The 17,267-nt window shown below is 34.5% G+C and overlaps 1 protein-coding gene across 5 annotated transcripts in view; it reads left to right on the forward strand.

Annotated features, from left to right (window-relative positions):
• Positions 1 to 17,267, forward strand: part of tln1 (talin 1) — a 207,001-nt gene that overhangs the window by 109,009 nt on the left and 80,725 nt on the right. For all 5 annotated transcript variants that reach the window (XR_012385895.1, XR_012385896.1, XM_005155499.6 and 2 more), the window contains 6 exon segments: positions 141 to 307; positions 387 to 515; positions 7,466 to 7,579; positions 10,280 to 10,393; positions 10,472 to 10,606; positions 13,204 to 13,332. Coding sequence is in view for 3 of the 5 variants with exons in the window: in XM_005155499.6 (XP_005155556.2) it covers positions 141 to 307; positions 387 to 515; positions 7,466 to 7,579; positions 10,280 to 10,393; positions 10,472 to 10,606; positions 13,204 to 13,332 (788 nt within the window). In the remaining 2 variants the exon portion in view is untranslated.

Below are 17,267 nucleotides of genomic sequence, written 5' to 3' on the forward strand. Positions count from 1 at the left end.
CTGGAAAATATCAGTGCAAATGGTTTAGTGCACAGTAAGAATGTGCAAATGTTCTGTCAAATCCACAATGAAAAGCTCTTTTGGTTTTGACGTCCGCATACACCAAACTCATAGATATGTTCCTGTCCTTCTGTGTTCAGGGGAGATGGTGCGTCAGGCGCGGATCCTTGCTCAGGCCACCTCAGACCTGGTCAACGCTATCAAGGCGGACGCAGAGGGAGAATCTGACCTGGAGAACTCTCGCAAACTCCTCTCTGCAGCCAAACTCCTGGCTGACGCTACTGCCCGCATGGTGGAAGCTGCGAAGGTGGGACAGAAGACACCTCAGCGTGTGCTTTCATACTAATAATCTGTGAGTTTAATGGTTGTTTAATGCGTTCCGGCAGGGTGCAGCTGCTAATCCAGACAGCGAGGAGCAGCAGCAGAAGTTGCGTGAAGCTGCAGAGGGACTGCGCATGGCCACCAATGCTGCAGCACAGAACGCCATTAAAAAGAGACTCGTCAACAAACTGGAGGTGAGGACTGCTTTGACTGCGCCCTTGGAATTTCTAGTTTATATGATTCTAAAGATCTGAGTGGTCTGTTAGGTTTGAAATTGGTCATCATATCTGTTATGTATTGAGGTCCTAGGCTATTTAGTGATTTATAGACAAGTAGTAATACTTTAAACTCTATTCTCAGGGTGTCCGCGGGGTTGTAAAAGGTTTTTATTATTAGTAAATAAAATAAGCCAAAATTAAGGCCATTAAAAAATATTAAAAAGTCATAAACGTACTCTGACAAGGTATTAAATCAGGGGTGTCCAAACTTTCTGGGGCGAGGGCCAGATGCAAAAAAAAAAAAAAAAAAAAAAAAAACGTTGTCCCGGGGCAAATTTTACATACATCACACAGACACGCATGCATATATATATATATATATATATATATATATATATATATATATATATATATATATATATATATATATATATATATATATATATATATATATGTGTATATATATATATATATATATATATATATATATGTGTGTATATATATATATATATATATATATATATATATATATGTGTATATATATATATATATATATATATATATATATGTGTGTATATATATATATATATATATATATATATATATATATGTGTATATATATATATATATATATATATATATGTGTGTATATATATATATATATATATATATATATATATATATATATATATATATATATATATATATATATATATATRTATGTATATATATATATATATATATATATATATATATATATATATATATATATATATATATATGTATATATGTATATACACATATATATGTATATGTGTGTATGTGTGTGTGTGTGTGTAATATGGAATTATTTTAATTATTTCAACTGTGTTTCTAGAAAGACTTACGTTTTTAAAATCTTGAATCTTCTCTAGGCAAATTACAGTTGCAACACTCATCAGACACTCCTATATAAATTCTCCTTCAGACAGTGAAGGGTTTCCCGTGCATAACTAGCCAGCGTAGAATTTTTTTTGCACTTAGCATGAAAAACTGCTGTTGTTGAGATGATAGGGCAGCTGCTAATTTTTTTACTTTTTGATCTCGTTCGGCACCAGTGTAAAAGCTGAAGGCCTGATGTTTTGTTTCATAATGTCTTTTAATATTATATTCCTTCATTACTGCAACTGATACCTGGCAAATTAAACAGATACATTTCCCACTGACCTCTGTGAAGAAATATTCTTTGCCCCAACGTGACTAAAATTTCCTGCACTCACTGTTAATTTTCCTTTTTCTTGCTTGTGCCAATGCTCGCCAAAACGTGATTATCAATTATGTTTCCTTCAGTTTGTTCGGTTTGTTTTGCTTCATTACAGGAACTGCTGCCTAATTGAAGGCGTGTCATAATTACGTTCATTTTTGAATAGCGGGTCAGATTCTATTAAAATTTCTAAAAAGCCTCGCGGGCCGCCACAAAACTGATTGCGGGCCGCAGATGGCCCGCGGGCCGTAGTTTGGACACCCCTGTATTAAATTTCCGAACCCAGTTTTTTAGATAAATTTTTAAATTGTGTCAAGTGTAGGCCTTTATTTTAAATTTCACGTGGATTTATTTATATATTGAGAGTAGGACCTGAGCGCTCTTGTGTAATTAAATTAGTAATTAAATTAAAACATGGGGAAATGCAAGTTTTCAGACCTCAGGCTGGAGGAAGCAAGATTTAAAGACTGGCCTAGGCCTGTAGTTGGCAACAGCCGCGAGGCTTATAGCCACGTCTGCAAGAAGACGATTGTATCGGCGCTATATTAGCTCATATCAGCTGTCAGTCACTGAAGGCTTTCGCTGTCAGATGACAGGGAGCTCGTGTGGGGGAATGCGTAAAACGCAAACGAGGGAAGAGTGAGTACCGATGACAGCGATTATGTGGTGAATGTTGATCCGCCAGCCGAGAAGGTGCCCGAATCTCGATGCTTTATTATTCACTGCGTGTTTAGCGCAAATGTCTGCTATAAATGTAAAATCTAGCGCACATCATCGCCAAAGAAGCTCGCCTTTACTGAGTTTAAACTGAATCTGCGGCTTATAACAAAGAGCGGTATTGCGTTGGTGGTCATCGTGAGAATCCTGCTCTGGCCTGGTCGGCTGACTTGCCTGTTTTTTCCACAAACACAGAAAACTGTAAATCAGAGCATAACTAGACTGAGCATTTAAAATGACACAAACCGAAAGCAAACCTTATAAAGAGTGATAGAAGTCAGACTTTTTTCTTCCTTTTTTCCATTCTTTCTTGAGATGTATATTATTTTTCTATTTAATCACTGATCATTTCACTGATTTCAGCCTTAAATTGAATGATTTATTATAATCTTTTGTTTGTTTTGTAGCAGAAATATCATTTATTAAATTAAGATGCGTATAAAAACATTAATGCAAAATAACCATTTCTTACTGCAATGCTTAATTTTTGTTTGATGTAAACCATACATTTATTTTTCATTTTGTAATAGTCTGACTTTTTATCGCAGATAACTCACATTCAAGCACATTTAAGGCAGCATGATAATGAGAAATGTAATTCATTGTTAGTATTATTGTCAATGTAACTGGGAGCCAGTGTAGAGACCTGAGGACAGGTGTGATGTGCTCTGATTTCCTGGTTCTGGTCAGAATCCTGGCCGCAGCATTCTGGATGAGCTGCAACTGTCTGACTGTCTTTCTGGGAAGGCCAGTGAGGAGGCGTTACAGTAATCCACCCTGCTGCTGATAAAAGCATGAACAAGTTTCTCTAAGTCTTAACTGTAAACAAAGCATCTGATTCTTGCAATGCTTTTGAGATTATAGTATGCTGATTTACAAACTGCTTTGATATGACTATTGAAACTCAGATCTCACTCCAGAGTCACACCAAGATTCTTAATCTTATTTTTTGTTGTTAGAACCTTAGAGACAAGGTACGCATTCTCCTTGAGAACCTCCAGAGAAGACTTCAGTTTTTACTTTGTTCAACTGAAGAAAGTTTTAGCTCATCTAACTGTTAATCAATTAATGTTCCTCAATGCATTGGCACAGGGTGTCAATGGGGCTGTAGTCATTAGGCAGTAAGGCGATGTAGTACAAAATCCGGCAACGAAATCCGATTAAAACCAACCCACATTCTTAAGCCTGAAAATTCAGTTTAATTTAGAGTTTAAAAAGAGCAAATGCAACTAAATGCGAACTTATTTTGGTAAAACCCCAAACTGCCTCAGGCCAAACCTTCATGAGCATGAAGATGTGATGACATGTTTCTCTGAGGTCACACTCTCTTTTAAAATAATCGCCTGCACTGAGATGAATTCTCAAAGTGTTGCCAACTATAACATCTCTTTACTTCCCTATTTGGGTAAAGTGATATACTGTTTTACTGCTCATTCATTTAAACCCTCCCAAAGGCTACAGCGAAAACCACTGATCATGTTTGCACAGACTGCAGTATGTATAGCTCAGAGGTGCTCTTTCACAACCAACTTGTTGCAGCCTGTCAGAATGAAGAACTATTAGACAGCAGCTTTCGCAAACCCCAAGAACCCGTTTCTCTGTTTCAGCATGCGCATTTTCTGCAGTGAGAAGAACAGAGTGTGCACCTCTGAAGAATTACAGTTTTAGTTTTCATGATATCTCTTTTTGTCCCTTTATCTGTCTAACTGGCTGCTTGTCTTATCAGCAGCTTGCCAGAAGACTTTAGTAGTAGCCAGCCAAAATACTTGAGTAACTTTCCAGAAGACCAAAGCAATGCAGGAATAGCCTAGCTGTAATGATGCCTAGCAACTACCAGCTAGAGATCATAGGCAGCGTCTTACATTTATTTTAGGCAATCACTATGCCATAACAACTGTTTAAAGTACATAGCAACATCTGAGATCGTAATAATGAACTAGAACTGTCACTACTCTGAGGTGTGTTTCCCAAACAACGACGTAACTCGCGACTGAACTATCATAGTACGATGCATCGTTTGGGACAAGAACGATGTATTAACGAGTGTTTGCCAAAACTCGTAGTTTCTCTGTCGCAGATCCGTCGTTTGAACTACGTTAGTTATAACGTGAAACGCCCATAATGATGCTCTAAACGGGGTGGAGTAACTACTTCTTTAGAGAAGAACCCCATCATTTCTTTGTGCAAATTATATTGTTTTACATGCACACACACTTAAACAATCCAATATTAGTTTTGCTAAAAACATGCACTTGTTTTCTATATTAACCGAAATATATGTAAACGGCACATGTAGGGCCTGTGTTTAACATACAGTTCAGTTACAAAAGCTAACATGTACTAATATCCTATATAAATAATATAAATGAATTATGAGGCTATGTATTAATAAATTAAATTTAATATTAGTTATTTATTAGGAAATGAAAAAAAATCCTACTTTAATAATAAAATTAATGATTATGATGATGATGATGATTATTATTATTATTAAGCAGGATATTGTTTATTTTATTTTTTTTTTGAAAGCTTGATTTCCGGTTTAGCATCCGCCATGTGAAGTTGCAAAGTCGGGAGCTCTGCAAACTAATTCTTAAATTTTCTAAATACATAGTTACAACCTACTCCAAGTTTATTGTTGCAGCTGCTAATTTGTTTTGTGGACTATTTCTGAACTTTTTGCCTCGATGTTAAAGCCCCACGTCAAAAAAAAGACTGATTTGACGAGCTCTAATGGGTCCTCTGAGTTGGCCAAAGACGAAACAAGCATGATTGATGGTGCCTCAATAATGGCAGCGATCAAATCTTTGGAAACCAAGACGACTTGGAAATTATATATATATAATTTATTATTATTATTATTATTATTTTGATGGAGATGCTAATGGTCTAATACAATTCAATGATTCATGCTAAGCTTAAAGTGCTTCGACAGACCGGAGATCAGTTGAATGGATTAAAAAATTATAAAAACCTAACGGATTAACTTTTAAGCTGTAAAATTTGCAAAACAAAATATTTAAAGTTGGTTGAAAATAATGTACATATACTCGAGAGGATTCAGCTGTGCTTTATGGGAGTGGGCAGAGCTAAATATATTTAATGTATTAATTATTAATTACATTATGATATTAATATATATAAATATTTTGTCATGAATTGCTCATTGTGACATTCTGATTGGTAGACTTTCTTTTCTTTGTAGCATAAGGGGTGATGCAGTTTTTCTTCATGAATTCCACTATTAAATATTTTGTTTTATATCAGGGTGTCCGCGGGGTTATAAAAAGTATTAAAAGTTGCTAAATCAATTATGAGAAAATTAAACTTAAAAGGTATTAAAGTCTTAATTACGTTTTTACGAGTTCTTAATTTTTGTTTATGCGTTGTTTGACTCCAAATAAGCATGAATATATTTATTTTTCTCCTAATATTAACAACGGCATGCTCGATTGGTTTGAACCGGTGCGTGTCTGGCCAAGCTCCTCAGTCCGGGTGATGTCACGTAATTTACGTCAAACGTGGGAAGGTGATGAGACACTCTCCACATGTAGCGAAACCATAGAGCGAAACAGACGGCAAAAATGGGAACATTTTTTATTTGTGTACTCCTGGTTGGAGAAAAACAAGTTTAAACTGCTTAAACAACTGCATAGTTTATTCTTTCAAGCTTTGTTTCTTCCAAGCTTATCTGAGTTTTGTTGCATGGTTGGGCTCCATATTAAGTTACTGGTTTGATACTGACTAGAATTTAAAGTGGCAATGAGGTCTTTAAATATGCTGAGAAGGTCTTTAAAAGTCTTAAAAAGGTATTCAAAATTACCTTTAGGATTTCTGCATATACGCTGTATATATAAGTAGAATTATTGAAAACCGATTGATTTAACAAAAGCATGTGCAGTCGATAAACAACATCACAATATATTAAGAATTATAACAACATATTGAATCATACGCCTAAAGGCTGATTTATACTTCTGCGTCAAACGCCAGCGTATGCTACAGCGCTGACGCATAGCCCTTCACCGTGGCCGTCGGCGTCACTGACGTGCACCTCTCAAAAAATGTAACTACACGTCGCAACGACGCGTAGCGCAAGCTCTGTGATTGGTCAGCTTGGTAGCGCTGACGAGTCTGGGCGGGACCGAGAGCCGCACGAATGGCGCGAGCAGTTGTTTACAAGTGTGGAGTCCCGTGAAGAAGCTCCGGATGGAAAGTTTTGTTTTGTGTTTACCTCATGGTTAAAGTTGTTGCACGTCCGCCGGTTCCTGCCTTAAAATGAGCGAGTTTGAGTCACTTGTACAACCAGGAAGTTGTTTAGGAAAAGCAAAACAGAAGCGAAGAAACTCGACACAGAGAAACATTTACACCTCACTGCCAACTAGCGTTTCGGAAGTGTTAGTGCAGACCAACAGAGACAGCGTGCAAAAGTATTAATGCACAGCTGCGCGCGTTGCATGCGCCGTGAGTTACGCCGGTCACTTGACGCAGAAGTATAAACCAGGCTTAAAACAGGGGTGTCCAAACTTGGTCCTGGAAGGCCGGTGTCCTGCTGAAATTAGCTCCAACTTGCTTCAACACACCAGCCAGGGAGTTTCTAGTATATGTAGTTAGAGCTTGATTAGCTGGTTTAGGTGTGTTTGATTAGGGTTGGGGCTAAACCCTCTAGGACACCAGCCCTCCAGGACCGAGTTTGGACACCCCTGTTTAAAATGTAATTCTAAACGTAATAATGGGTCATTTTGAGTCATTTTTTAATGCTGCTCTGAAATATGTTATCCAGATTTGAGTTTGGCAAGAGATTTTAGTGTTTCCACATTGGTGTATATAAAAGTTGTTTATACACATGCAAAACAGCCCGGACATGTGGCAAATATGGCCAACAAGTGCATTGGCTTTTAAATCAAAGAGACTTGTTAAGTGTCTTTGTAATGAAAAACTCTTTGTGTTTTATCTGTTTTATCAGAATGCAGCGAAACAAGCCGCAGCAGCCGCCACTCAGACCATAGCAGCCGCTCAACATGCAGCTTCATCCAACAAGAACCCTGCGGCCCAGCAACAACTCGTACAGAGCTGCAAGGTGGGCATCATGGCAACACCTACTTCCTGTTCCTGGAGGGTTACAACAAGTTCACATATAAGTCATGTGTTTGTGATTGCCTCACCAATAGAAATAACTTTTGTAAACAGGAATGAAACATAAGCGTTATTCTGTGGATCAAACTGATGAGCGGTTATTTTTGATCAATCACAGCATTTATTTCTTCTTGCAGAGTCTTATGATTCTATTATTCTGATCATCAAGGAGGCATTTAATAAATGTAAAAAATTATTTCATTAAATAACTAAATAACTGCTTTCTTATTGTATGTAGTTTCAAATTAAATTATTACTCCAGTCATTATTGCTTTTATTTCTATTACCATTATTATTATTGTTAATAAAAATAATTAATATTAGAGTTAGAGAAGCTGAAAATTCATCTTTAAAATCACTGGAATAAATTATTTAATTCAATTATAAACTACTTTTGAAAAGTTATTTCATACTGCAATAACATTTCACAATTTCACAGTGTGTACTGTATTTTCGATTAAATAAATGCAGCTTTGGTGAGCAGAAGTTTATTTTAAAACATTTAAAATTCCTACTCACTCAAAAATCAATTTGTACCTAAAACGTCCATATTAATACCTCAAGGGTACCTAATAGTATCTAAAAAGTACAAAAGTGTTTCTTTTAAAAATTTTAAGGTACTAATATTTTACTAATATTTCACTCTTATATTAATATTTTATACTTTTGAGCTACCAATATGAACCCTTCAAGTACAAATGTGCACCTTTTGAAAAGGTAGCACCCCAGTGACAGCTTGTGTACCTTCATTTCTGAGTTTACTGACCCCAAACATTTGACAGGTAGTGTATGTTTTAAGTGTGATTTAATGTAAAACCTACAGCTGAAATATGATGATTTCACACAGTTAGGCATTTTAATTTAATTTAATTTAATTTAATTTAATTTAATTTAATTTAATTTAATTTAATTTAATTTAATTTAATTTAATTTAATTTAACTGTGCACAATTACTATTATTAAAATTTGATTAAATAGTTGGTTTTACACAGATAGCCAGTAATTTAATGTAAAGCCTAAGTTAACTATTTAATATTTTAAATTTAAATTTTAGATTTTAATTTGATGTTTTCACACAGCTAATTGAATTAAATTAATTTATGCTTTTTATTATATGAATTAGCAATTTAATTAATTTAGGAAATGTTATTACATTTAGGAAATAATTACATTACTACCCAAATTATTAAATTTAAACATGATAATTTAAAAAGATTCGTGCTGAAAAGCCCTTTTGTGTTTTTATATTTTTGGAGAAAAATAAAAAATAATATTTTTTTTAGACTCTTGGGGCAAGATGGCCAGCCAGAAAGGTTTTTGATGAATATATCTTTAAACTGAATAATTTGGTTAGTAATGTAATTGAAATTTCCTTTTTTTATTTTATTTTGTTTTATTTTATGTCATTTTATTTTATGTTTTATTACATAAATAAGGGAATTTCTATTAAATTACTACCCGACTAATTACATCTAAAATATACATTAATTAAAAACTTTCTGGATGGCCATCTTGCCCCAAGAGTCTAATTCCTACCTTTTTATTAAAAAAAAAAAAAAAAAAAAAAAAAAAAACTTTTAACATTTTTCTCCACAAACACAAATCTGCTCATAAATCCTTCATAATAAATACATAAAAAACCTTTGATCATCATATTAAAATGCCACATACTGTATCACAGTTTGCCATTTGATCAGTCAACTGTACAATTGTGTAGTCCTAAATCTTATAAAAGATTTCAGCAGACACTACATAAAAAATAGCAAAGCCATTCATCAAAAGTGTTAAGATGAGATTTTGCACCATCTGTGGTTAAGAGAAAAAAATGAATAAAGAAAAGGTTGGCATCTTACCCTGTGTTACCCTACAGGTTCAATTTAATTCAAGTAAAATTGTATCTTTTGACAATAAGTATTGTTTCAAAACAGTTTTACAAAAGGCGCACATTACTGCATTACAATCTAAATAAAAAAAGCTGAGGTTATTCAGATAATTGGTAAAAATCTGCAGATTTCTGCGAAATTATTTTGGGAGTATCATAACTAAAACCTTAATATATGAAATAAAAAATAATATCTTTGTAACTTTTATTTAATTTTTAAAATGCAAATCAAATTAGATTCACTTTATTTGGTAAACAAAGCAAATTTGTCATATAATATATCTAGTAAAAGACTGAAAATATTACTGTACAAACTGCATTGTACATACATCAGATGAACATTTTCATATTAGTCAATAATATTACTGTAATTAATGTAAGTAATTAAACTGCATTTCGTTGCATTGTACTGCATTTCATTGCATTGTACTTGTACATGTGTAATGACAATAAAGTTGAATCTAATCTAAAAAAAAAATAAACTGAATAAATATAGATTTACACACATTAACTCAAGTAAATAAACAGAATTAATGATGGGCTAAAAATCTGCAGAAAATCTGCGCAATTCTGCGCATGCAGATTCCGGGTGGAATCTCATTAGCTAATAGCTTTTAACTGTTAAAGGTATTCTATTTAAAAATAGACAACCGTTAGTTATATAGCATGTAGGTGATGTTCATTAATGAAGTGTATTTGTGTATTAAGTGTTGAATCCCACAAGTGTTGGTCTGTTTGTGATTGTTGGTTTGGTTTGTGCAGGTGGTGGCGGATCAGATCCCACAGCTGGTTCAGGGTCTGAGGAGCAGCCAGGCTCAACCTGACAGCCCCAGCGCTCAACTCGCCCTCATCGGAGCTAGCCAGAACTTCCTGCAGGTTCTTTAGATCATTGCCTCCTGTTACAAAGAACAAATATCCTTGATTTGAGCTCATGATGTCTGTTCTTTTTGTCAGCCCGGAGCCAAAATGGTGACCGCAGCCAAAGCTACAGTTCCAACCATCAGTGACCAGGCGTCTGCCATGCAGCTCAGTCAGTGCGCTAAAAACCTGGCCAGTGCTCTGGCTGAGCTCCGCACGGCCGCCCAGAAGGTACCACACCGCAGTTTTACATTACGCTTGATATATGAGCTTTTCAAATGCTCATGACTGACATTTGTACAGTATAGTTGAGGACAAAGTTATTAGCTCTCTTGTGAAATGTTCATTCTTTTTCAGATATTTCCCAAGTGAAGTTTAACAGAGCAAGGACATTTTTCAAAGTGTTTTCCATTATATTTGACTTCTATAGAAAGTCCTATTGCTTTTAGTTTGGCTAAAATATATATAAAAAAAATAAGGTCAATATTATTAACTTGCTTTTTGTTTTCTGTCATATTCTGGAGTGCATTACAGCTCCAAAGAACATTATAAGTGATAAATGATCTTAAATAAGACAAATAGTTTTATAGAGATGGCAGAAAAGTGTATAAATTCACTCACCTGGGAAATGGAGGCCACGTGAATGGTTTGTGAGCACAATTAAGTGCACACAGGAAATAATTGCAAAAGGCAACTGACTGTGCTAAGCCACATAAAACAAAACAAAAATACGATGTGTATGCCGAGTTCAGCGGCTAATCAGCCGGAATCAGCTGAGATGAAGTGACGGTGACCAGCGAGACCTAGCTGTCACTCTAGTGGCCACGCCCTTAATTATGCAGACTCAATAAAACCTAATATAAAGGAAACGGATGAGTTATAAAAAAATTCACCCCCCTCACAGTTGTTATGAAGGGTAATATTAGCTAAATGAACCAAAATCGTCCTTTGTACCAGGCTGTAAACATCTTTTTTTCTGCTGTAAAGTTGGCAATTTTAACAGTGGGATCGATAGAAATTTGCCCTTATTCTAAAATGCGGAAGTGCGCCTGTTTTCGCGATTGTCTTAGAACTTCCGATTCAGTCGCCTATGGGAGAAATGACTAGGAATAATAAACGGCAGAAAATGGTCGAACTACTTGCTCTACAAACAAATGTTTGCATGACTATACAGACCAAGTAGAATAATATAATAAGAAAATATCAAATTGCAACATTAAGCAGCGTAACGAGCAGTTTTTAACGTCAAAAAATGAATGGAAGTGAATGAGACCGGAAGTCTCCAGCCAAAAAGATTCAAATAGCAGCGCCCGCTCGTCGGCGGAGAATAAGGTGAATATGGAGCCAGGAATAGCGGAATTTTAATGAATTGCAGTTTCAGTCACTTCCGTATTTGCTTTTACGAGGGAGAGCGGGAGGTTGTCGCTTGGTTTAATCATGTTCTCTCCTCAAGTCGTACCGCCCCCAAACACATATGAACATTGTGATTGGCTGTGCCTTTCTCTGCTGTTATCTGAGAGGTTGTAGCTGCGTTCAGATGTAAATAAACAGCTATATGTAAAGGTATAAATAAGATCCCTGCCAGTTCTCCTAATAGCATAGTAGCATGTCCACTTTCATTTGAAACAATTTGTCAGAAAAACTACAGCCTGCGGGCACTTGGATTCGCCCGTCCCCACTGATGTCAAACCTACCCCCTTGCTTCAAATGGTTACATCCAGGGCTTTACATTAACACCCGCCAACCCACCAAATGCGGGTGGATTGCAGCTTTGGCGGGTAAGACAGCCGCTCCCACTAGCCACTTTGGCAGGTTGGAAATAATTTTTACATTGTAGTTTTCTTAAAGCAGGGTTCGACAATAAGGATGGCCCAATATACGTGCAATTGTAATCTTAGAATCGAGAAACAGCACGACTGAAAACAATAACTGTGTTCGCGCGAGACAAAGCAGGTGAATACCGTATGAGAGGATTATTACTCGCGCGCACAGGTGATGTCATGCGCGCTCCCGTTTACTTGCGCTTTTTTCCGTTTACTTGCGATCGGTTCTATTTGAAAAAGACTAGACAAAAAACGATGCTCGTGTACCCACAGTCCTGCTGCTTTTAAGAGCTCAAGATTGAAAAATATATAAATTTGTAAGCAACAGCAGCAGTCACTGCTTTTGTTTTAATTGTTCTCAGGCACGTGATCATCCTTTCATTATCACTCGTGGTATGTTTTCACCTGCTTTCTTTTGCTTACAGTTATTTTTGTTAATATAGTTTAATTATCATCCTTTACAATAACATTTCTTTAATATTAGATTAACCAACCATTTGTGTGTAGTAACTGCTGATCTGGGACAACACAACTAAATCAAGTCATATTAGCATGTCAAAGTCACATTTATTTATATAAAATATATTTTCTAAATAACAAGATTGTGGCTAGTGAAAATGGCAAGTGGCTAGTAATGTTGGAAATCTACTAGCCACAGTGGCTGGTGATCAAAAAAGTTAATGTAAAGCCCTGGTTACATCTTAAATTTATGACCCTAGACCAGAGAGCAGCTTGACCTTATAGTTCTTCGTTGATTTGCTCTCTACTATCGAACGTTGCATTATTGAACTAATCATGTCAGATGCTGTGAGAAATAAGCTTGTTAAGAAAGAAATGTAAGATTCTTTAAGTGAATGTACATGTATTCTAGCTGTAAACCTCAAAAACAAAATAAAAACCTTCCAACTAGCATTACGGTTAACTTTATGAACTGTTATTGTACGTGAACGTGTACACTTTTATGTGGTACTTTCGCAGTGGATTTGATGTGTTTGTCTGTCTCAGGCTCAGGAGGCGTGTGGTCCGTTGGAGATTGATAACGCTCTGACTATGGTACGAGGGCTGGAGAGGGACATGCAGGAGGCCAAAGCTTCAGCTGCTGAGGGCAAACTCAGACCCCTGCCTGGAGAAACGGTGAGTGGATGAGATGAATGAACACCATGCGCACTTATGTACATGCATTTATAGGTTAAAAGTAGGCCCACATGGGAAATGTATGAAATGACATGTGCATTGTGACTTCCAGACTCCATGGACTTCTGTCACGTCTTTAGTTCTTCAGTTACGAGCCATATTGTTATAATCAAGGTCACTCCTTTCTCCACTTCATCTGTCTTATTGTTTTTTTTTTTTTTTTTTTTTTTTTTTAGATTTATTTATTTTTCTTTCCTCTTTTATACGTCCTATGGATGTTTCAGTTCTCTACATGTATTTACTACAACTCTGGTTTTGTACTTTATGCAATGCTGTATTCATCTATAAAAATAAGTATAAAAAAGGCTTGTAGAAATCAGCAGAACAGACTTCCCATGCTTCTTCAAAGTACTTTCATTTTAGACATATTGATTCAAGTCCTGGAAAGTACAGTGCTTAGCATATGTAAGTACACCCCTCACAAATCTATCTTTTAAATTCATAACTTTAATAGGAAGCTATATGCTTGTGCATGTACATTAGATTAGTCAGTACTGAAGCCAAATCTGGAGCTTATCTTACAAAATAACTTACAATAATGGTCCAAAAACTAGTACAGCCAAATTTATGTTATAGAAAAGTATTAAATACAAAATTTAAAATGAGGAAAAATCAGAAGCAAAATAATTGAAACAAATAGTTGATATTGTGTATGTTGTAATTTATTTTAAAATATTTTGCTTGAATTTAATTGTATTATCTTCATTCATTCATTCATTCATTTTCTTGTCAGCTTAGTCCCTTTATTAATCCGGGGTTGCCACAGCAGAATGAACCGCCAACATATCCAGCAAGTTTTTACGCAGCCCATCTCTGGGAAATGTATTATCTTTCAAATTCTATATATGTTTGGTGACCAAAATGATACTTTCATAAATGTATTTGTTTAATAAATCTGTTTTATTTAAATGCAGCAAAATACATTGCCTGTATTCACCGAGAAATGGATAAAAAGATTTGTTTTCAACAATGTGTTGAATTTTAGGGTGTGCTCAATTATGCTGAGCACTGTATTTAAAAGGAAACGTAGGTCCTTGAAAGTGAATTAAATTGAATTGAATTTAGTCTTGAAATGAAATCTGTTTATGTTAAGGATTGTAAAAACTTTCAAAAACAGAAACAAAAAGAGAAATATCCTGAATTAAAAACCTTACATTTAAATACTGTACAATAACTATGACAAATAATGTACATATAATCAATATTTCGGAAACCATGTTTGAGTTTTACTATTATTAAATTCATATAGTTTTATTGAAGTTCTTTGAATATGACTGTTTTAAAAGGTCGAAGTTTTAAAAATGACACATTGTGATCATCATTATTGTATGTATAGTGCAAGTGAAATGTTAAGTACAGTAAGGACTTTTATTGAGAAATGCTACATATGCTGGGTTTGAATTAGAAAGGTGCTTAATTTTAAATTGATGGTCCTATAAAGTATTAAAATCTATTGGGAAAAAACTCACATTGCAATGTTTTCAATGACTGCAACACACAGTTGAAGTCAGAATTATTAGCCCCCCTTTGATTTTCTTTTTCTTTTTTAAATATTTCCTAAATTATGTTTAACAGAGCAAGGAAATTTTCACAGTATGCCTGATAATATTCTTTCTTCCAGCAAAAGTCTTATTTGCTTTATTTCGGCTAGAGTAAAAGCAGTTTTTATTAATGAAATAATGATTTTAATGTCAATATTATTAGCCTCTGAGCTATATTTTTTTCGATAGTCTACAGAACAAACCATCGTTATACAATAACTTGCCTAATTACCCTAACCTGCCTTTAAATGTCACTTTAAGCTGTATAGAAGTGTCTTGAACTATATGTAGTGAAATATTATTTACTGTCCTCATGGCAATTAGGAAATAAATCAGTTATTAGAGATGAGTTATTAAAACTATTATGTTTACGCTAATAATTCTGACTTTAACTGTATATACAGTACCAGTCAAAAGTTTGAGGTCAGTTTTTTTTCATGTTTTTTTTTTATTCTGTTCATCAAGGTGGCATTTATTAAATGTAAAATAAATTCTTAAATATTTATTATAATTTTACATTGTATGTAGTTTCAAACAAAATTATTGTCATTTTTATATTTTTGAACTTTATGTTTGAACATTACATTTTGATTAAATAAATGCAGCCTTGGTGAGCAGAAGAAGCTTATTATAAAACATTTAAAAATCTTACCGACCCAAAACTTTTGACCAGAAGTGTACATTCAGCTTTTATGTTAATTTGTAATATTATTGAATGATATGTAAATGTTTGTATTATTTTCGTACAATACAGTTTATTAAGTAATGTATTTTAGTAGATATTATATCAGACTTGCTTAGTGTACCAAACAAATAGTTCTAACTAGATTTGCCGTGTATACCTAAAATAAAAGTGACTTTTTTTTCTCATGTGTTCAGTTTTTAGTCACTTTACTTTCAAAATAATTCTACATAAATCAGCAGATTTTTTGTTCTTTTGGCAAAATTCTGTGCAGAAATAGCAAAACATGTTCACAGATTCTATCTTGCCTTGTTTATAAGGAGATAGAATCTGCAAGCTTATTTGCTAATTCTGCATAGAATATTTAAAAAAAATAAGGATTTCGAAAACGTAATACATGACGAAAAATGACATAACTTTTAAGGTTTACCATCTAAACAGAAGCAGAAATATCAATTAATCAATTACTCAAACGATCAATTAATCAATCAATTAATTAACTAATTAATTAATTAGTTACGTAATAAATAATTAATTAACTGAATAATTAATTAATTGATTACTTAATTGATTAATTGATTGATAGATTAGTTAATTAATACAAATCTGATTGTACATAAATTGTATTGTACATAAACGTACAAAACGTTTGTTTATTATTAAATAATAATAAAAAAATTAATTTAAGAACTAAATACATATGTATTTACACACATTAAATAAACTGAATAATGGGCTCAGTAATCTTTGGATTTGTGTGGGCCTAGTTATAAGCTAAGGTGGCCAACAAATGAGATTGTTACAGTCACTATTTGGCTGTTACTATTTTTAAATGCGAAGAGAAGTATCATAAAGAGTATGTATGCAGTTTTCACACCTGAACCCACAAGTCAGTCAGTCAGCTCATTTCACAAACATCACTTGCAGCGAGACGCAAACCACCACACACTCGCTGCCATTTATGTCGTTCATAGCTCACTTATGAGAAAAAGTGAAGCTGCTGGCGATATGAGCTATTTATATTAACGCGGGCAGTAATAGGCTCTCTGATAGTGTCTTTGTATTGGTCCTTAGCAAAAGATTTCAACCAGTTCCTAATTAGAGCCTCTGCAAACTTCCAACATAACTTTTAAAGGTTTTTAATTTGTAGTGGCCAAACAAAAAAGAGATTTTACTTTGACACCAAATGCAGTGGGGTAAAGTATCATATTATAATGCTTAACATCAGGGGCGGACTGGCCCTAGGGAGCACCGGGACAATTCCCGGTGGCCTGACGGTCAATCTGGCCTGCCACCGTTAGTCTGGCCTGTAGTGTATGAGTGTGTGTGAATGAGTGTGTAAGGTACTGGGTTCCCAGTACTGGGTTGCGGCTGGAAAGGCATCCGCTGCATTAAACATATGCTGCAATAGTTGGTGGTTCATTCTGTTGTGGCAACCTCTGAAATAGAGAAGGAAAATGAATGAATAAATAGTTTTTTCTCAGAAAATGTACTTTACGAAGTGTGCTGCATCAGTACTTTTACCGCACTATTTCGTCACCTTAGAATTATAATGTTCTATCTGACATTTTTGTCAAAATTGAGTTATTGACATATTCTTATTAAATGACAACTTCATTACATCATGGAATGTTTTTTGTTCATTTTATGAC

The sequence above is a fragment of the Danio rerio genome, chromosome 10 (assembly GCF_049306965.1).
Source record: "Danio rerio strain Tuebingen ecotype United States chromosome 10, GRCz12tu, whole genome shotgun sequence".
In the NCBI taxonomy this organism is placed as follows: domain Eukaryota; kingdom Metazoa; phylum Chordata; class Actinopteri; order Cypriniformes; family Danionidae; genus Danio; species Danio rerio.